The following is a 22546-nucleotide window of genomic DNA, read 5'->3' as shown; positions in this document are numbered from 1 at the left end:
TCTAGTTTCTTTCTCCTTTGCTATTTTTTAACTTTCTGAATTACTCATCTAGATTCTTACGGGAAAAAAAAAAATTGATGCCACACATACAAGTCAGTCATAAGGAAACTCAGTGACTGCCTCTGACAGGTTTGAACCTGTGTCTTCACAGACAAGAAGACAAAACTTCAGTGTTCTTCAGGCCAAAACTGAATCCCTCCCCCTTTTTAAGAGTAGCAATAAAAACAGCCATCCTGACAACATTTAGCCCTCAGGTTCACTTTGTCAAAATTTTCCTCTGTCAATGGAGTCTTAAGTTAATTTCAAGCTGTCAATGGAGTCTTAAATTAATTTCACTGCCCCAGCATATTTTTCTTAATTCCAGCAACTAGTGTAGGAATTAGAACAAATAAATAAACACAACCCCCCGCCCCCCCAACAGGTCTTCCTTCCTCCTCCCTCCAAGAATTAACACAAGAGCCCCGGGTCCCTCAGGAAAGGCTCATGATGGCAAGACCTATTCTCCTAAAGGGTGAATTTCATGACTCACTATCACCTGCTTTCCTGTGTTGCTCTGTTCCATTTCTTCGTCAAAGGAGTGTTAAAATCCTCACTAAGGGCAAACCAGGGAGGGGCAAGCGTCTCATGCGTGTATTAAACAAACATTTAACACCTGCTCTTGCTTCCTGGGTGGCTCAGCAGTAAAGAATCTACTGACCAATATAGGAGACTAGAGTTCAATCCCTGGGTTGGGAAGATGCCCTGGAGAAGGGAATGACAACCCACTCTAGTATTCTTGCCTGGAAAATCCCATGGACAGAGAAGCCTGGAGGGGCTACAGCCCAGGGAGTTACAAAAGAGTCAGACACAACTCAGTGACTAAACAACAACTTGCTTGATTTACAGGCTCTGGAGAGCTCTCACATGTTTTCAGAATGTAAGAGCTCATGTTTTATTTTTCTCCCTTTGACAGTGCCTGCTCCAGTGCTTCATAGAGAAAGAGGCTTGAGAAACTGTTGCTAAATGAGCACTCTGCCCCAAAGCAATGCAAGCCCCATGCAGCCAGCATGGACGTGTGTGCTGCTGCTCCTTACTCCAGGTATAAATAACCACTGATGCAACTGCAGGATGTGTAGGGCTGGAAATAAATTTCTCTTTGTAGCTATATAACTGCAATAAACTTTTATAAGCCTGTTGCATGATCTGAACAGATCTGCACAGTTTTTCCAACAAGAGCAGAATTCTTTGCAGGTTTGAGCCCTCACCCACAGACCCTTCTCAGAGAAGAGAAGGAGTCTCAAAACTTCTAGCTTTTTACAAGAGTTCAGAGTTGGTCTTTCAAAAGGCTTAGGAAAAACCTCTGTTCTTCGAGTATGTAACACCCTTTGTTTTTCAATAGGAAATACCCTTAAATATAGAGCTTGTGTATGTGTAAACCATTTCTGGAAGGACATACAAGAAATGGATAACTGGTTGTCTTGAAAAAGAGAAATCTGGAGGCTGGACTTAGCTTTCACTGTAATCTTTTTAGAATAGCTCAACATTTATCAGATTATGTATTAACACATCTAAATAAGTTACATCAATACTGCTCTTTAGTCAACAACTAATACCCTATTTATATCCATCTTTCTATCATTTATCTCTCCCAATGTGATCTCCCCAGACAAGCTCATTTGCTAGACATAAAAACAGAAATGAAAAAAACAAAGAAGAAACATTCTATACCATGTGCCAGAAACGGAGGGGTAGCAATTGAAACTCAACAAGGAAAGCAAAGCTCTGGACACCAAGCTCTGATAGAGCCATGACAAATGAGAGAGAAAGCCTGAGGCTCCCAGCTCTTCATCCTGCACCCGCCGCCAGAGGACATCCCTTCCCGACTGACCATCTCTTCTCGTGCTCTGCTGATTGATTTCTCCTCTTCCTCTGCCCCCATTCCTTTTGCTTCTTTCATTTAAAAATACTGGTTCTCAAAAATCACAAAAGTAACCCATTCTCACCACAATCTGTGGTACAATCTGAAGACACATAATGAAAAATTAAGAACTGTCCAACCCATCCCAGACTTGTTTCTGCTCTCCCACTTCTTCCAAACACATGTCTATGTACAGTTGGCTTTGCTACTGTTTTTTTTTTTCAGCAAAAAATGGGACTTAAATGAACATACATACTATTTTATTTTTCTCACTGATTTATCAGAAGAAAACCATCCAGGTGAATAAATATAAGTCTAACTCAGGTATTTGTTCAATAGTTGCATAATATTCCTCAGGATGGATATACCATAATTTATTTACCCTTTCCTTATTAAATCTGTGCACCTCTTAAGTGGGTTCACTGTTCACGTTTCTCCCCTGGATTATTTTCTAACTGATAACATGTATGGAACATTAACTGATATCAGACATGGTATCCGGCTTATCAGAAATAAGCCATATGAATTGGATTTTAACAATAATCTCATGGGACAGGCAGTACTGTTGTTTCCATGTTATGGATTAGAAAACTAAGATTTAGAGGAATTAATGAGTTCATCCAGTATCATGGAGCTAGTACACTGCAGAGGTAAGTTTCAAATCCAAGTTTGATTCCAAAGTCTTGCTCTTAAGACTTAAGGTATGGACTTACAGTCCATACTTTCTCATTTGCAGTGTTGCCATGCAATCAGCCTGGAGCCTATGGCCACTGAAATGTTAGCCTGGTATTTACAACTTTGAGATGCGTCATTGGACTAGGAGTTCCACATGTTCCTCTAACTCGAGGTGTTCAGGTCTTCATCTCCTCCATCCCCACATCTGTACTCATTCTATGCCTCACCTTTGCAAAAGGAAACTCTGAAGAGCCTAACGTCACACCAACAATTGACTTCCCACTAGGCTTGCTACCCCTATAATCAGCACCAACAAAGTTCACTTAAAGCCAAAGTCTTATTTAAGAGGAATAAAACAAGCTAACCAATTCCTAGCTATGATACTGCTGATTTTACAAAAGGAGAATGTAACACACCAATTAGATACTTAATCAGGAATGAAAAATTACGTGGATGGCTTATGACTGCTCAGAAATCAGTGACTGAAAAAGATAACCAGGATGAACAATATCACACTAATCATATTTCCTTCTTTGACAGAAAAACTACACTGGAAGAACCAAATTGCCTCCAAATATCTGAAAGGCTTTTTTTTTTTCCGTAGAATTTGTGTTTTTTCAGTCTCCTCTTTATGAGTGGTTCAGAACCAGTGAATAGAAGACACTGAGAGTTATGGTTTTAGTCAATACAGTGGTGAAATTTCCAGTAGTCATTGATACCTAGAAGTGAAGGAAACAAGTCCCTCTCCATGTGGAGGTATGTAAGTATAGACAAAATGACCATGCAGCAGACTATTAGGTATGCATGCTTTGAAAGAGAAGGGTATATAACTGAATTTCCTTCCAACCCCAAGACTCAAAAATTGTGTCAGTGGGACATGGACCAGGTAAATATTAAGACTGCAGGCTAGAATGCAGGAGAGAGATTCTGTATGTGAAAGAGAAGGTTTGGAGGGGTATTCTGAGGTTGAGGAAGGAGAAACGAAAGGTCACACAGTCAAACTGCCATCTCCCCATTGTGAGCAGCATCACACATTTTGGGAACTGGATCGCTCAATGATGTCACTCTTCAAGGTGAGAGGTAGTTTGCCTGTCAGTTTCACTCACTCTTTGCAACTGAACCCACAGAATTCATCAAGGTCTGGGCATCTTTGCCAAAAGGTAATGTGGTTGTACCAAGTTATATTTCTTCTTAGGAAGTCTGCTGATAAGTAAAATTTGACATTTGCAAGACAATGGAAAAAGATTCCACCTTCAGGCAGGCTATCTATCAAAAGGCAAATGGTCACACCACATTCCACTTAGCTATTTCTCCTGCCAGGCTTAAGTACTGGGATCCAGGAGGAGGATTTGGTCTCAACACACTGGAAAATATAGCTCCAAAACTAACATACATGGCTCAGTGAGCCAAAAGAATGGTAGTGCCCTCAGCTAATCCCCAGCTGTTCTCTCATGTCAGCCCATGGTGTGTTCAACTCCAGCAGGTGCTATTCTCCTCAGGGTTGAAATTATTTCTGGGTAGATTCTGTACCATCAAGTAGACTCAAAGCACCTTGCTTCACATAATAGAAAACATTGAAAGCTTAATAAACATGAATGAACCACTGCGATGGACTGAATGGTTGCATACCTCCCAAATTCAGATCTTGAAGCCCTGACCACCTCGTCCTTGGAGATGGGGCCTTTGGAAAGTAATGGGGGTTAGATAAGGTCATGAGGGAGGGCCCCCCATGACAGGAGTAGTGCCTTTATAAGAAGAGACATCAGAGAGCTTGTTTCTTCCCCATCAGGCATGTAAAGATACAGCAAGAAGGTGGCAGTCTGCAAACTGGGAAGAGAGCTCATACCGGAAACCAAAATGGCCAGTGGCTTGATCTTGGATTTCCCAGATTCTACAACTACAGACATGAACTTCTGTTGTGTAAGTCACCCAGCCTGTCAGTGTTCATTATGGCACCCAGAGTAGACCAGGATGTGACTCACAGACAAAGAGTGATCACAGCCTGAAAGCCAAGGCTTGACAGACCTTAACTGCTACAGCAGCAGCAAGGCACCTATTTTTTGACATAATCAAAAAACTTGTAGTGGGGTATATTCACATGAGATTCACATATCACATGAGATCCCTTTTGAAAATAACATTTTTAATTATTAAAAAGGCAATGGTTGTTCTATGCAGAACATTTTAAAAACATTACAAAAAATAAAAACCACCTATATTCCCTCAGATACTCAGACAACCACTATTGTTGATGTTTAGCCTCCTGGAACTATGTTCTCTACCGAGAGTAAAGCTGACAGAAAATGAGGTCTTTGGGGGCTTTCTTCTGACCAAGACCATCACTGCATTAAGTCACCTAAAAGAACTGCATCCTCTTATACTCACAAGGATGTTACTGAGAAGTGATTTTACTTTCAGGCTCCTAGTACGGATATTCACATCGTACAACATCCATATGGAATCAACACTGGCTGATTAGGGAGAACTGAAAAGGAGACTTTCTGAGATGATGGAAATGTTCTATTATTTGGAGAATTGATCACATATAGTGTACACTTGTCAAAACCTATCAAACTGTACATTTAAGATCTGTCGGGGGAAGTGAATTGGCAAGATCAATACAATCCATGGGATAACACCAATACCCATCATTAAAACGTGTGCTTTGATGCATTTTTTCCCAAAGAATGTTCAGAAAGTGAACATTACTGAGCATGCACAACATACTAGGCTCCGGGCTAAAGGCGTCACATGCACCTCTCAGGTGTGCAGTTCTCAGATCTGTATTTTATCAATGAGGAAACTGCAGCTTTAGAGGGGTTAAGTAACTTGCTCAAAATTCCACAGCTGGGAAGTGGCAAGACAGAACTGGAAGCCAGGTTCCTCAAATCCCAGAAAAAAAATTACAACAATCCAAATGTCTTTTGACTCAGCAGTATCTGAGACTCTAGGAATCTGTTCCAGGGAAAAAAAATCAAAGACTGATCCAAAGAGACGTGTACAAAGAAATAATAAACTCACCATTATTAATAAATCAACTTAAATGTACTATAAGTTAAGTAGGATCATGTGATAGACCACTTTGCATCATGTAATATTAGGTTTAAAAGAGAATATAAACTACTTTCATGATGGGGGAAAATGATCATGACAGATTAAGTGAAAAAAAATCAAGTTAAAAATGTACATATAGTATGATATCAATTTTGTTTCTTTTTTTAAAAAAGTAAATACATTTTAAAACTCTAAGGAAATATATCTAAACAAAAATGATTGTCTTTCAGTAGGATTATAGGTTATTTAATTTTTAATTTATATTTTTCAATGGTTATTATATGTTCCTTTTATTAGAGAGGAATCAATTTTATTTTCAAAATTAAAAAAAAATGGGAAAATGATTGTTCTCACTAAAGAATGTATATCCCATGAAGACTATACATACACATTTTTATGAGAAAAATATTTCCGTACAGCCCCTTAATAACTTTAGGGTGTTAATGTTATTCAGTAACTTACACATAATCATAAAAAAAGTGAAATCACCAGGATTTCTAACATAGTCATATATATATTTTATATATTATTTTATAGGATGGGAGAGTTCTACCACAGGTTGCGTGACCTTGAACAAGTTACTTAACTTCCCAGAGCCTCAAGTGTCTTTATCTATAAAAGAAGGAAGACACAACCGTCTTGGAGAGATGTCATAAGAAGGTAAAACTAAATAGGTCCAACTTCTTACAGAGGCATTTATCCACACAAGATAAAAGCTGAGTGCATGTGGCTATTATTTTGTACAGCAGCATCAGGGAGAGAGCTCAGACTATCTCCTCCTCTCTACCCCAGACCTCCCTGCACCATCATGCTTGTCCTTGCAGAGCACATGCCCCCTCCCACAGGCTGTGCCCTGACGTTCCTTCAGACCAGAATGCTCTTTCCCCAGACATTCACAGAGAGCCTGTTTCCTCGAGTCCTTAGGTCACTGCTCATCTGCTCAAACAGTCCTTATAAGAGAAACCTTTCTTAATCCCCTATGTGTTAATAAACAGTAAAACTATTTTCCTCAAGCTTTATCTTCCCTGACAGAGCTTTTTCTCCATGGAGTTTATCATCCCAACACTCAATATACTTACTTTTTGTTTGTCTGACTACCTGTGTTAGAATTTAAGCTCCTGGAGGGTACGGGGTATTGTCAGCTTTATTTTCAGAGCTTTGAATAGTGCCAGGCCCACAATGGAAGCTCAACCAGTAAGTATTAAAGGAATGAACAAGAAACCCAAGCTGGAGGGCAAGGCCTCTCTTTACTCCTCTTAGTCTCTGAGAGTCTGACATAAAGCTTTGCATCAAGAAGGCATTTCATAAGCAGTTGTTGAACTGAACAACTGAATCACTTTTTACAAATGGCAGTGTTCACCTGATACCTAAAGATCAATGATTATATTTTTAGATCACAGCAAATAAATCCAAGATTGTATTTAATTATAATGAAGCAGTAGATTGCTTAATCAATTTGGTGAGGAATAGAGCAAAACTGATGGTCTGGTTTCATTAGCCAGTGGAATCAATTAACACATTATCAGTTAGCCCCAAATAACCACAGCCTTTGTTGATGTAAAGGTCAAACACTGATGAGGTATGCCAGGGTCTGTATTCTGATCTAGTAAGTGAAGTACAGAAACAATCAAAGTGTTTCAAGTCTGAAATTTCTTTCTGTCATTAATCTGGGTCCTTGGAGAAATTGCACCAGGATATTCACTCTAGTAACGGTACGAAAGTGTTCTTAAATCTCCCCTCAAACGAACAACCAAAATATTTGCTTCAAATGAAGCAAACAAAATGACTTTGACTGTTTTCCCCATACATTACAGAGACAGTTGAAATTTAAATAAAATGTAAGAGTAGAGTCTCCAAGTTTTACAACCTGTCCCCTGTGTTCCAGGGTTTCCTAAGGAAGCCATCTTTTTTTTAATATAAATTTATTTTAATTGGAGGCTAATTACTTTACAATACTGTAGTGGTTTTGCCATACATTGACATGAATCTGCCACGAGTGTACATGTGTTCCCCATCCTGAATTCCCCTCCCACATCCCTCCCCATCCCATCCCTCTGAGTCATCCCAGTGCACCAGCCCCAAACACCCTGTCTCATGCATCGAACCTGGACTGGTGATTCGTTTCACATATGATAATATACATGTTTCAATGCCATTCTCCCAAATCATCTCACCCTCGCCCTCTCCCAGAGTCCAAAAGACTGTTCAATACATCTGTGTCCCTTTTGCTGTCTCGTACACAGGGTTATTGTTACCATCTTTCTAAATTCCATATATATGCGTTAATATACTGTATTGGTGTTTTTCTTTCTGGCTTACTTCACTCTGTATAATAGGCTCCAGTTTCATCCACCTCATTAGAACTGATTCAAATGCATTCTTTTAAATAGCAGAGTAATATTTCATTGTGTATATGTACCACAGCTTTCTTATCCATTCGTCTGCTGATGGACATCTAGGTTGCTTCCATGTCCTGGCTATTATAAACAGTGCTGCAATGAACATTGGGGTGCACGTGTCTCTTTCAATTCTGGTTTCCTCGGTGTGTATGCCCAGCAGTGGGATTGCTGGATCATAAGGCAGTTCTATGTCCAGTTTTTTAAGGAATCTCCACACTGTTCTCCACAGGGGCTGTACTAGTTTGCATTCCCACCAAGAGTGTAAGAGGGTCCCCTTTTCTCCGTACCCTCTCCAGCATTTATTGCTTGTAGACTTTTGGATAGCAGCCATTCTGACTGGTGTGAAAGGGTACCTCATTGTGGTTTTGATTTGCATTTCTCTGATAATGAGTGATGTTGAGCATCTTTTCATGTGTTTGTTAGCTATCTGTATGTCTTCTTTGGAGAAATATCTGTTTAGTTCTTTGGCCCATTTTTTGATTGGGTAGTTTTTTTTTTCTGGAATTGAGCTGCAGGAGTTGTTTGTATATTTTTGAGATTAATTCTTTGTCAGTTGCTTCATTTGCTATTAGTTTCTCCCATTCTGAAGGCTTATAGTTTTAAGGAAGCTATCTTAAGGACTTAATGATAAGTACACATAAGTATAGTAACTACACACAGTATCAAAATGTGGCTAAAATGCGGAGAAAATGATTTGGTTTGAAAGAAAAGCATAATCAAATTTAGTTTATTATAAAAAATATCAGTCTTCTTTCAGCTCAGAGGAGGCCAAGGTGCAACTTTCTTTGTTCAACCTGAATCCCAGTTCATCTGACACCAGCTGCCTCCACTAGGCTGCTTAAGTTTGACCCCAGTAAGATCAAAGGCATACACATGAGGTGCACTGGAGGGGGTTTTGGTGCCACATCTGCCCTGGGCCCCAAGATTGGCCCCCTCGGTCTGTCTCCAAAAAAGGCTGGTGATGACATCACAGAGGCAAGTGGTTATTGGAATGGTCTGAGGATCACAGTAAAACTGGCCATTCAGAACAGACCCAGATTGAGGTGGTACCTTCTGCCTCTGCCCTGATAGCAAAGCCTTCAGGGAACTGCCAAGAGACAGAAAGAAGCAGAAAAACATTAAACACAGTGGAAACATCACTTTTGATGAGATTGTCCACACTGCCCAATAGGTGCTGTTGAACTGAAAAACTGAATCAACAACTGATGGTCCTGAGAACTTTCTGGAAGCATTAAAGAGATCCTGGGGACTGTGGGCTGCAAAGTCAGTGGCTGCCACCATCATGACATCATAGATGACATCAAAGTGGTGTGGTGGAATGCCCAGCTAGTTAAGAACTACAAAGATTGGTCTTCAGATCAGTTCAGTTCAGTTCAGTCGCTCAGTTATGTCTGATTCTTTGTGACCCCATGAACCGCAGCACACCAGGCCTTCCTGTCCATCACCAACTCCCAGAGTCCACCCAAACCCATGTCCATTGAGTTGGTGATGCCATCCAACCATCTCATCCTCTGTCGTCCCCTTCTCCTCCTGCCCTCAATATTTCCCAGCATCAGGGGCTTTTTAAATGAGTCAGCTCTTTTGCATCAGGTGGCCAAAGTATTGGAGTTTCAGCTTCAACATCAGTCCTTCCAATGAACACCCAGGACTGATCTCCTTGCAGTCTAAGGGACTCTCAAGAGTCTTCTCCAACACCACAGTTCAAAAGCATCAAGTCTTCTGCGCTCAGCTTTCTTTATAGTCCAACTCTCACATCCATACATGACCACTGGAAAAACCATAGCCTTGACTAGACGGACCTTTGTTAGCAAAGTAATGTCTCTGCTTTTTAATATGCTGTCTAAGTTGGTCTTCAGAGGGTTGAGTTTTACAAGCCACAGCTCCAATTTCTGTGAAGTGAAGTGAAAGTCACTTAGTTGTATCCGACTCTTTGCAAACCCCTGGACTATACAGTCCATGGAATTCTCTAGGCCGGAATACTGGAATGGGTAGCCTTTCCCTTCTCCAGGGGATCTTCCCAACCCAGGGATCAAATCCAGGTCTCTTGCATTGCAGGCAGATTCTTTACCAGCTGAACTACAAGGGAAACCTAAGAATACTAGAGTGGGTAGCCTATCCCTTCTCCAGCGGACGTTCCCGACTCAGGAATTGAACTGGGGTCTCCTGCATTGCAGGCAGATTCTTTACCAGCTGAGCCATGAGGGAAGCCCAATTCTCTACTATTGAGGACGCATTTTGAGCAAAATTTCAGCTGAAGCCTACGCCACAAAGAAAATGCAAATCAGCTGATAGCATGTATGCAAAGAATAATCTCATTTGTCCACATAGCATGTTTCAAAGAGTTTTCACATGTCCACTTCCATCTGATTGGAGTTTCATTAACACCCTGCAGGGAAGTTATGTCAATGGTACCCCTCACTGAAGACTGGTAAACAGGCTTGGAGTGTTCAGCAACCCACCCATGTCCTCAGGACCATCACGAAACGGGCTAAAAACTATGCCCAGCATTCCTTCAGTTCAAAGAAGATGATGATCTCATCCAGTGCTATGATCTGAACTAACAGCTATGTCCTGATGACTTCCAAATATTTAGTTCCTGCCCATTTTCAATGGGTTTCAGACTCAAGTCCATCTGCCTGTTATGCATTTCCACCGGCGTGTGTCTCAAGTACTTGATATCTTACATTTCTAATTCTCATCTTCTTCACCTGCTGAGATCCCTTCCCAGGCTCATGATCTCTCGTACCTAATGGTACCATCATTCATTCAGACTTCTAACTAAACACCCAGGTATGACCCCAGGTTTTTCCTTCACCCCCTGGGTCCACCCAGTCACTGAGCCCAGTCTGTTCTACTTGCTGGTATGGCAAAAACACATGGCCTTCTCCTCAGACCTACTACCAACGTCTCAGAGCCTCATTATCTTCTTACCCAGAACACAGTAACAGGCACAAACTCAACCTTCCCCTTCTGCCCCCATGCACATATCCATACACTCTCCCACAAAATATATGTAAAATATAAAGCCAGTCATGTCATCCAACTTGCTGAAGATTCTTCAGACTCTACATTACCTGCTACATAGAGCCAAATTCCCTGGTATGAAATTTGTATCTAATAGTGCAAGTTTTCATCAAATAACTATTCTCCTTCTTTTCCCTTAATAAGAGAACCCTAATTTTTGCCTAGAACATGGCCATGTAATAACATCCTAGCCTTTACTGCAATCAGGTGCAGCCATGTATGACCAGGCTCTGGACAATTCCATGGTAAGTACTGTCTGAAAGTTCAGGGAGGATCTTTAAAGAGAGCAGACTCAACTGGAAGGAATGTCCTTCACCCTTCTTATTCCAGTACTGCCTTGTATCGGAATACAGAGGTGACTTTTGGAGCTACAGCAACCATGTTAAGACCATGAGGTGACTTTGACTATAACAGAATATTAAAGATAGAAATCTGGGTCCCAGAGGACTCCATGGAGTTTTCCTGGCAGAGCCAGATCTCTTGCCTCCAGACTTCTTCCAGGGAAGAGAAGTTCATTTCTATTTAATTTAAGCCAATGTAATTTTACATTTCCTATGAAGGGCAATGGTGCCAAACCTCAAGTGATACTGAATTCAAACTTCTCCAGAATATTACGCCTTATAATAACTTTGTTTCTACCAACTCTTCTAGCCTTATCTCCCACCATACTTCAATCTTTAGGCTTTAGTACTACTAAATTTCTAGTAGTTTTCTATCCCACCCTCCATGGACTTTCATACTTCTCAGCATTAAGTTCTAGAGCTTGTCCCCTACCTAAACACCTACTTAACTTTATTCAGCTTTTAACTTCACACACTCAGCTCAGGAATCATCTCTATAGGAAGTTTGCCTAGATCTGCATCTTAGGCTAAGTGGCTGTTCTCTGTGCTCCCGTGATGCCCTGGGCACGCTTCACTTTTGGAACCCACCTGCTCTTACTTATGGGCCATCTCTTCCACCCCACAGAAAGAACCTTAGGGCAGACACCGCGCCTAACACCAGTGGGAGCTCTAATTATGTCCTGAGTTCCACTGCACTTTCCTCAGTGAGATGGAGTGAACACCACATGCTTCTGAATGTCCTGTTTAGCCCTTAAGCTCAGCATTCCATGAAGACTGAATGAAAATTTCCTAATGGTGATATTTTTTTTTCTGAAGATGAAAAACAAGTTACAAGTGAGCCCTCCTAAGAAAACATCCATCCTGAGAAGCAATTTGCTGTTTGGATATTTCAGGCTTGAGTTCTTTCATCTGTAACAGGGAACTTAGCCCTAAGTAATCTTGGAGGTCTGACATTTTGTAATTTCATTGTTGAATATAAACACACAGATCTGGACACAAGGAACTCACTGTGAGCGGATGGCTCCTCCAGGGACTGACAACATGACTAGCCTTACCCAACTTTTAAGTAAATTATTTACAAGGAGTGCCTAGTAAAATCTTAAAGTCATCAGAGGACAGAGGGCACACTAAGTGAATGAAATGTCAACTAAGGGAAGTTATGCCTCCTAGATCCCAGCCATACTGGGCTTCTTTCTCTAAAAGGTTTTGAACTTGCCATGCTCCCTCTTGAGACTGAGCACCTGCATTTGCTATTCCTTCTGTCTTGAATGCTCTTTCCTTCCCTCTTTACTGGTTACCTCAGCTCCTGAGTCACTTCCTTAGGAAAATCTTCCACCTCTCCTTGACCAGATTGAAACACACTATGAGACGTTCTCATTCAGTGCAATGCATTCCTCTTCTTCATAGCACTGGTCACAGTTGCGATTTTGTATTAATATGGTCATGTAATTGATGTCTTTCTCCCTCACTCAACCATACTGCCTACAAGACAGCACTTTTGTTTTTGCTCATCACTGTATCCATATCCTTGGCAGAGAGTCGATGCTCAATAAATACTTGTCAAATATCCCCAGAGGCTGTGCAAGGGAAGACAAAGGGGGCTGATGAGTTTCACTGGAGGAGGAAACGTCAGGCTGTTCTAATAAACTGGTAATTCTCAGAGCTCTCCATCATACCTTTGAAAAAAGATCTTGGGAGTTAGGGATTGAAGTCACTTTCTGGTGATGGAAGAGCAGGCACGGAATGAGGCCACCAACTGGCAGAACAAGCTAAGAAGAGAGAAGGCAAGAATATGATTAAAAAGTTTGGAGTTCCAGGAACAATGCTAGTAAGGGCTCACGGCCAAATCCGAAGTGAAAGTTACTAATGTATTGAGAATCTCACAACTTGTGCATCCTAAAGAAACAAGGACTGCTATATGAAGACAAAAATGACAATTGTAACTGTTTTTCTAGCAAGCATATCAAGAAAGAGTAAACCTACTTCTTGGGGCAGAAGGAATGAGGTGTTGTATGGCAAAGGGAAAACAGAACTCCTAACTTGGACTTTCATCTTTATCTAAAAAGACCATCTTTATCACTGGAATGAGTAGAATAAATATAAACACAGAACTGAATTCCAATACAGGTAAGAGTCCAGAATTCTAGGCTCAAATAAAATACGTTTGGGGACTCTGTAAGTTCTGCTAATACTTTGGAGTTAGAAAGGCCCCAGGAGATGGGAATCAGACAGGTGTTGCCCCAGTTCAAGAGGGGGAAGAGCTAGATAACAGAGAACAATGACTCAAGCACATGCTACTACCACCGACCCAACATCAAGCTGATCTGGAAGCAGACAGCAATGCTCACAGAGGTGGCTTCTAGCATGGGCTCTCCAAGCAAAGCAATGCTCAGCTAACTTTAGATCACACAGGAACGTGAAGTCAGCAAGGAATCTGATGGTCCCTTACAGTATCTTTGAGAAACAAGAGTCAGATGATATTAGAGACTGGTGTATTGATGCAGATGCTACAGCTGTGTTCAGAAGCTTAAAAATCTCATCTGGCAGGGAGATTGCTAATCCTCTCAAATTCTGAATTTATTTAAAAAGTCAAATTAGGTAGCGATTGTTCTCTAATTTGAGAACTCTAAAGTTATTTTCTTTCAAAGCTAATGTGTTGTGTATGTATACGAGTACAAGGCAATAAGTCAAGTCTGGCAGTCACCTCTGTGACCAGTCCGACATCTGGGCAACAGGAGAGCAAGTGACCCAGGAAGCACTTGGAGCTTGAGGAGTAAACACTGATTACCACGCACCCCACATGCTGAGAACTGCACAGGGCAAAAAGCAGCTAGATGTGTAAGATGAAAACTGTGTATTGAAATGCAGTGTGTTCAAGTATAACCTCAGAAGGATGAGTCAAAACTTAAACTCGCCTATAATTCTTCCTGAGCTCTTCTATAAATTCTTCCTCTCTCAACCTATTTTAGATACATTCCATGTTTTCTCAGAAACAGAAAATCCAATGGGTGCTGGCTGGCTTTGGGAGCTGAAATGTCAATGATGGCTCAGTTCCTGTAAGTAAGTTCCTGTGAGTAAACTTTAATACAGCTTTCAAAACAGGATAGAAAATGGTGCCCGTCATGCTGGCAGGCAGGTAAATGGGATGCGGGGCCCTTTGTTTCCCCAATTCTGTAGAGCTTGACTCTGGAAAAAAGTCAGTGCCCATGTAAATTATTCATGAGTACTATCTGGGCTTCTAATCAGCCAACAAGCCCTGAACAAAGGAATGAATGGTCTTTTTTTTCCTTTAGCAAAGTGACTCATTGACTGCTTAATTCAAAGCCCTCTAGACTTGGTCTGCAGCCACACCAAAGCTCCAGACCTTCCAACCAAGGCAAAGTGGCAGACTCTTTCCTTGCTGGAATGCCCAAGAGGCAGACTTCGGTTCCTCCATGAAACGCAAGTGAACACATGAACACATCTGAGAAATCAGGGTCTGAACGTAAGCAGAAAAGCACCTGAATGTAACTGGCCTGTCTCCTCTCACACAAGGCACAGTTGGCAGAGAGACAGAAGAAAGTCATGTCAGAGGGAGCCTAAGGCAGTACCTTCTAAAGTCCCATTTGATGATGATTTGCAAATGGTACCATCTTTGTAATTCACTGGAAAAGAAATACCTTCCCTGGAAAAATAAGACAAAACAGCCATATGACAAAAATCCTATTTGAATAGATCAGAGGTATCATTCAGGAAGATCTTTTTAGCTTTGATAAAGGCCATCCCAGGACATGTATGATACACGAGGCTGTCCAACTCTCCTCCTGTGCTCTCTGGATCAAATTCATACCCCTGGAATCCAAATGTGCCCTTTGCTGTATGTGGATTCCAGGGACTTGGCATCCAAAGGCTTATCCTTAAGACTCTGCTCTCAGGCCAATACCCTCAATGGAATGAAATAATCCAATGAAATAAATCCACAGAATAAAAATAGCATTGGAATCTATCCTAATTAAATGTGCTCCCTTCGAAGTCAAGCACTTCAGTTAGAGACTGCACGTGGAATTCAAGTCAAAGAGTACATTAAATTCTCAGATTTGAACTGCAAGGCCAAGAACTGAAATAAAATTTCTCAAGATGTGGGCTGATACTGCTTCACCAGAAACCACATCAGGTTTCACTGTCCATCCTCCACATTTCAAACAAATGAAACAAGGAGATGGAGAGGCAGATGAAGCATGTGCCTTGCATGAAGGTTATGCAGTCCTATGAAAAGCCAGAATATTTAAGTATTCAAGTGTTTTTCCCCCTTACTGGTCTGAATATTTGTACCTTCCCTTCCCCACATTATATGTTGAAATCTTAATTCTCAAAGTTGATAGTATTAGTAGGTAGGACCTTTCAGGGGTGCTCAGGTCATGAGGATGGGGCCCTGATGAATAGGGTTAGTGCCTTATAAAAGCGGCTCCAGAGAGATCCCTGGCCTCCTTTACCACATGAGGTCACAGCAAGAAGGCACCAGCTAGGAACCAGAAAGAGGGTCTCCATCAAACATGACCATGCTGGTGCTCTGATCTTGATTTCCAGACTCCACTGTGAAAAATAAATGTCCATTGTTTATAAGCCACCTAATCTGTGCTATTTTGTTACAGCAGCCTGAATGGACTAAGATACCCATTCTGCCTCATTTTCACAAATCGAAGTCACTGTGTCACCAAAGGGGGAGTAAGAAGTCCACTTTTGAAGGGGTTTACTTGAAATTTTACTTTACAGTTGTACTCTAAGCCTTTAAATCTCTCCTGAGGAGACAGTGTAGCTCAGTGGTTAAAAACATCATTTGAATTCTGGCTCCATGACCAGTTAATAGTCTGGTTATTAAGTCTTTTGAAGATCAGTAATTCATCTAAGTAGCATGGATAATACTAGTGTTATATAATTTATTGTTAGGAGGATTAATAAAGAAATGCTGGTCAAGTACTGGGCCTATAAGTACTCCATTTAGCTTTTGTTGCCATTTTTTTTGTTTGTTTTTAAATTAACAACACAAGCCCTTGTCAAACAGGAAAGTCATCATTCTTAAAAATTAAATGTGGGGAAGGCTCTCCTTGGGGTCAACAGACCAGAGATGGGCAGCTCAGCCATGGAGAGGAGAACAAACACAGAACACACAGTCCAGAGTCCCATACCACCACCAGGAAGGACCTAGAACCCCCTCCAGCATCAGAGACCATGTCAGCAACCACCAACAATCATGCGCTGGGCTCAAGGCTGAGACAGGAGACATGCCCTGCTGGAGCCGCCAGGAAAACAGCATGGCCGGGTCAAGGAAGCACAGAGCTTCCACAGAGTAACCTGTGGCTGCCTCATGACTTAGGAGTGAGCGGAGATTCCTGGTTACCTTCAAGGGATGACCCTGCTGCTGGCTATCCTGCCTAGCTCCCCACTCTGCTACCTCACAGCTGGAGCTGTGACAGAGCATTGTGTCCACTTGAGCTTCCACAGCTCTGTACTGCGAATTTACTAGAAGACTTTTTGCACCGCGCCTGCTCCATCTCGTTTTTCCACTTCTTTCTGGCACCATGGACCAGTCCTGCTGCATTCTTTACTGATCTCACTTCTCTTTGCCTATTTTTTTCCTCTCAGGGTACTTAAGAATATTTAGTTTTTAAAGCTCTCTCATACTTTAATAATGATGTTCATACTGTAACCAGCTCACAAAGGAACAGCGAAGCTAATAAACGGCAAATTTCAATCAGGAAATTCTTTACATCAATGCACCTGAGAGAGAATTTTTCTCAAAGGAAAGAAACGATTGCCTCTCAAGAGGGAAAAATAATGGAGCATGTGTGGCAACTAAGTTACAATGCGATGTAAAGGGTAGAAAGACTTTGACAATGGGAAAAAGGAAAACTTGCGGATGAAAATTACCTAACACTCACTATTATATTTTCCACCATACTCAGCTTTGTGTCTGAGTAAAGGTTACTTTTATCTGCTCTGAGATCTAACAACATTAACCAGATGTCAAGCCCATTTAACATATGATATATTATGATAAAGACTGTGTGTCATGAAATGAAATCAAACAAGATTTAGGAGGGGACTTCACATGATAGACATCATCAAGCAGGACCCTGCTCGTCAACATGTCACCTCTTGGCTCCTGGACTGGTGAACAGCAAGTCTATCTGACCATGATTCTTATCTTAGCCATTTAGAGCAAGAGGTATTCATGCTTTGCAGTTTAGGCACAGATTCTGAAAATGGAATGAATCACTCCCAAAGTTAAAACAGAAGAGACCAGCAAGTTCAGCCCCTTGAAAACCCCAGCTGAACAAATTCATGAACAGTGTCCTTTCGAGACTCTCAAGCCTGTTTTACAAATCCCACACAGGCACAAGCTTTAGTCTGCAGGTGGTGTTCATCACTGTTATTCATTTATTCTAATGGACACACAAAACTTTGTGAATTTCAAAAAGAGTTCAATTGTTCATCATGAGAACTGGAAGGATAAGCTGAATCAGGGAAATGAACCAGGGATGAGAGGTTCATTTGAGAGGGGTTACCAGCAACCGAAACTCACCTATAGATGATTCCTTTGTCATGTAGGAACATAAGTGCCGAAATGATCTCTGCAGCATAGAAACGAGCCCGTGCTTCATCAAAACGCCGGGACTTCTGAATGTGAAACATCAAGTCGCCCCCATTCACAAACTCCATCACAAAAAACAGACGATCCTGTGTACAAACACAAAAAAGGGATCCAACGTGGTGTAGCCATCAGCGTAGAGATCAGTCAGCATCATATGATCTGGGACTGCAGTGTGGGGAGAAGAGGTTGCTAAATGGAGGTGCTCAATGGAACATCCTGACAGCGGCTCAGGGCAAAGCAGGAGGGTCTGATGGATTAGATCCTTGGGATGGTGGGGATTGGGCGGGTAGTGATAGTAACACTTGGATCTCTTTTAAAGAATTCCACATAACCTTGAATTTCTGCATCAAGTAAAAAGTAGAGAAGGTATCAGAATCTTTTGGTTCTAATTCTGCATTTTAAACACCATGTAATCTTGAATTTAATTTTTTTTGAATGTTCAGCATTAGTAAGGTGAGAATGATGTCACTATCTCTACCAAAATCATTGTTTCATAAGCTGAAAGAGAGCAACATAATAAAAAAGTGCATTCTTTTTTTGTCCGGAACGTGCAGGGTTATTCACAGCAAGTAAGAGACATTCCATAGGTCCCCACACCTGGGCAGAGAATAATCAGAGAAAAAGGAAAACATTTTTGACCAATCAGCCAGACAATAGTCTAATGAGAGCCTCAGAGTTGCCTGGATGTTAGAAATTTCATTTAGCCCATCAGAAGATTCCTGAATCAGAAAAGGGAACTTAAAGTCAAGTGAGATGCTGTCTCCATCTGGAATAAAACTCTAATCCAGCAGGTTAAATGGGCTCTTAAGAGTCATTGATGCAGTTGGTGTACTAAGTACTGTACAAGTGTTATAAATAAAGTGCTGTGGAAAGTAACATTGCTTAATGGAAGAAGTGTACAGGTCCCCATTAACAAGTGGTGTCTCCAAAAGGGACAGGGTAAAACACTTTTCTTTGGGAACCTCTGAGATCAAAGGACTTGCTTGCTCCCTCTCATTAGCATGTATGGAGTCCCAGGTTAACCAAGTGCTGGATTAGGTGCTGGGAACCCAACAGAGAGTAAGAGAGGTATAAAACACAGTCTCTATCCACAGAGTGTCTGCTGTGGGAGATACACATTACTTTAAAAACACAAAGTCATATAACCAGGTAACTTTTCAAATTCTGGTAAATTCTGTGAAGGAAAAGTGGGGGAAGCAATGACATCATATCATCTGTTTGTGGGGCTGGGAAGGTCACTCTGAGCAAGTGACGTGTGAGCCAAGACCTTCAGAATGAGTGCCATCAGGGCCATTGGTCATCTTTTTGAGGGGTAGGAGGTTGTTTCGTAAGGAACCTGGTATTTTACCAATTCACAAAGGATATGTATATGTACCCAGAAGCATTTTTATTTGTGGTTTCAAGTGCTGCCATCTCTGCCAGGGGCTGCCATACACAGCTGAATGGTAGACAGAGAGGGCAGAGATTGTGTGTGCTCCTGTTCACCTCCTGATCTATCATGGGTTTAATCAGGCTCTTCCCCATTGGAAGACACTACAACTTATGACCTCTTGTTCCCAATTTAAGATAGACCTTAATTAGAAGGAAAAAAAAAATCCTCTTTCTGCTAATGAGAACCAAGACTTCAGGAGTAAAGATGGAACAGCAAGATTCACACACACAAAACCAAAACCCAAACATCAGTAGAACAACTCTCCAGGCTGGCCAATATAAGCCAACAGAAAACTAAAAATACCAAGTCATCTGACTAAGCTAGAGGCCTTCAACTGAGTGGGAGTGACTGGCCAGGGGAGAGGCCAAGTTGGGCAGGACGAGCTTGGATGAGCAATATGGCCCCCTATTTCTTGTATGGGGCAGGCTAGTGTGGAAGGAACAGGTTAACATTGGGTGGAGCAGAGGGTGAGCCTGTGATAGAGACAGATCTAAGAGCTACAGCCACATGGATGTTGTTATGTGCCTGCTGTGTTCATTTGGAGGGGCCTCAGGGGCCTGGATGAGGATTAAGGCCTCAGCAAGAAGGTACATCTGATACATTTTTGTTAACTGGCCTGTCCACCTTTTCATGGCTGTGTCTGGCAGCCACATGAATTCCAATAGCTCAAAATGCCTTGTTACTGGAACGGGGTCAGTAGGTAAATGGCTACTCTGTAGGCTGTGGACATCAGTGAAGTTAGCACAAGTGTCGACGACAGCAGGCATCAATAAGACGAGGGCGTTCCAAGGGAAATTGCATCCATTTCTAGTTTGCCCCCAAAACAATCCTCATAACTTCAAGTCTGAAAAGCTAGACTCTGGGCTAAATTCCAGATCTGGGGAAGGAAATACTGCCTTCCTGCCTTGGTCGTGCTTCTCCGTCTCAGTCCCACCACCTGCCCTAGAGACAGATTCTCAGATAATGCAGGGGGTCCTCGGAGGCAGGAACACCTGGGATGCACAGGAAAAGGTCATAAACTTTAGAACCGAGAAAGCAGGGGTTGCTTTTCACCCAGAGTTTAATTCTAACCTCCTGTCTGGCACCACCTAGAACAGAGGGTACAGCTCATAGCCCTTGGGCGACACATGACTCTTGAAGCAAGCAGGAAGGGAAAACAAGCCAGCTGAGACACAATGACGCTTTAACAAAAAGTAATGGCCCATCTTACCAAAGACCTACAATAAGGTCACAAGGTAGAAAAATAAAAGCATGTTGATCAGCTAGCAAAATGTGTTTGTTGTGAAGAGACCTTCTGTTTACATACAATTCTGTTCACTCTATTTTAAAAAAATGTCTGCTGCAGAGACAGTTAACATTTGGCAGCAATTTCTCCACCATTTCTTTTGCAGAGGTGGAGATAAATGACAAAAATCTCTAGTTTTTAGCAAAGAAGATTCACTCATCATTAGCTGGGGGTGAGTGAGAAGCCGTCCTCAGCAGTAAGTTTTCATTAAACATGTCCTCAGGTGGGGCTTCTAAAAAGTGCAATAAACAGTAGGGGTTGCTGCTGCTGGCAACTAATGGTGAAGATATTTTACATCAGAAAAAAAAAATCATACACATGAATGTACAGAATGATTTCAGTTATAGCCAAAGAGGCAGACATGCACAGAAAAGATGAAAAAAAGAATGCTTATATATGACAAGTTGCTTTCAATTGTGAGATCTCAGATGCCATTTATCTCTTTATATTTTTCCGTATTGCTGAAGATTTCTATGATGACTATTACTCATAATTAGAAACAAACCAAAGTCACTCATGGCTTCCTCCATTTTCTCTGATTTTCACATGAAAGATGGGACATTGGAAAGGACAATTTTGAGACTGTCTCGGAGCAGGTATTCAGGCAGTAGGAGGTGGGATTAGGAAGCCAATAGGAAGAAGGGTCTTTACATCCCCGGTTGGTCATTATTAAGGCCCCTACTAACCACCTTCTCCCTTAACAGCCATTCTGATGCCTGATGTAACCAGGCCATCGGGCTAGTTGCAGTCACATCCAGAGAGAGACTCAAGAGCCTCTGACTTGGGTCCCAGTGCTCCATGGGTGTACAGGGTCTGAGTTCTGGTATGGGCTGTATAGAGTCTACTGAGTCTTTCAGAGAGACCTTTTGGGCTCATATTAAGAGTCTCAACAAGGAGGAATAAATGTTTACTGGGCACACACTGCCAGGCCCTGGGTGGGGACTGAGTTGCATGAAATGAAGGAGAACCCAGGCCTGCTCTCAGGAGCACAACAGCCCAGTGTGCTAAGCACAGTACATGGGCACAGGGGGCGTCATGGGACACAGATTGGGGACATGGAAGCAGCCTGGAGGCTGGGGCGGGCTTTGGGGAAAACCAGGAGGAACCGATTTCACCAGCCTTGAAGGCTGAGGAAGCACAAGTCAGATTGGAGTGGGGATGGACAGGGCAGGACTCAAGGTGAATGAACAGCGGGAGTGTCAGGTGTGAGGCAGGTGCGGTGACTGCCAAGGGGGACACTCCCCAAGCACTGAGGGTGCTGAGTGGGGGCCTCATTGTAACACATGCAGCTTTCATGATCAAGTGCTGGTACAAAAAAGCCAGGGCTAGTTAGGAAGTGCCCCTTCACCCTTTCCCCAGGTCACCCACAGCTGAGAAGAGGGCCCTAGACCTAGGAATACACGGGATCCCTCACTATAGGCTTTGGTCATAATTACAGGCCCAGTGTCTGGGCTAGACCATGTGGTGACTATACATTTTCAAGGGCTTGGCTTGAAAAAGACTCCAGGAAGTGTTGGAACCTGTCACAAATAATAAAACATGAGCTACAAAAACCAGCAACTCTGGCTGAATTCTACTCCTATGGAATGAATGCCATCAAGCTAGAAACCTTTCACGTTAAGCAAATGCCCTTTAAAGGCAGAGATGAAGCAATGAGGAAGAAGATCACCATCCGCCTACTACTCCACGATCTGTGGTGCTTAAGACCAAGTCTTTCTGGTGACTTCACAAACACTAAGTCACGCTGAACAAACCCAAATGCGAAGCAACCAGAGGAAGAGTCTGCAGGGATCTGTGCATTTAGGGAG

General features: G+C 42.0%; 1 protein-coding gene across 1 annotated transcript in view; it reads right to left on the bottom strand.

Annotated features, from left to right (window-relative positions):
• PRKCH (protein kinase C eta) overlaps positions 1–22546 on the bottom strand; it is a 232741-nt gene that overhangs the window by 49306 nt on the left and 160889 nt on the right. Inside the window, exon 10 of the mRNA XM_019969023.2 lies at positions 17953–18107. Within this exon, the coding sequence (XP_019824582.2) occupies positions 17953–18107 (155 nt within the window). The remainder of the gene's footprint in view (positions 1–17952; positions 18108–22546) is intronic.

The sequence above is a fragment of the Bos indicus genome, chromosome 10, assembly GCF_029378745.1.
Source record: "Bos indicus isolate NIAB-ARS_2022 breed Sahiwal x Tharparkar chromosome 10, NIAB-ARS_B.indTharparkar_mat_pri_1.0, whole genome shotgun sequence".
NCBI lineage: Eukaryota > Metazoa > Chordata > Mammalia > Artiodactyla > Bovidae > Bos > Bos indicus.
Note: the sequence above shows the minus strand (reverse complement) of the source record. Positions and strands in the feature narration are given on the sequence as shown.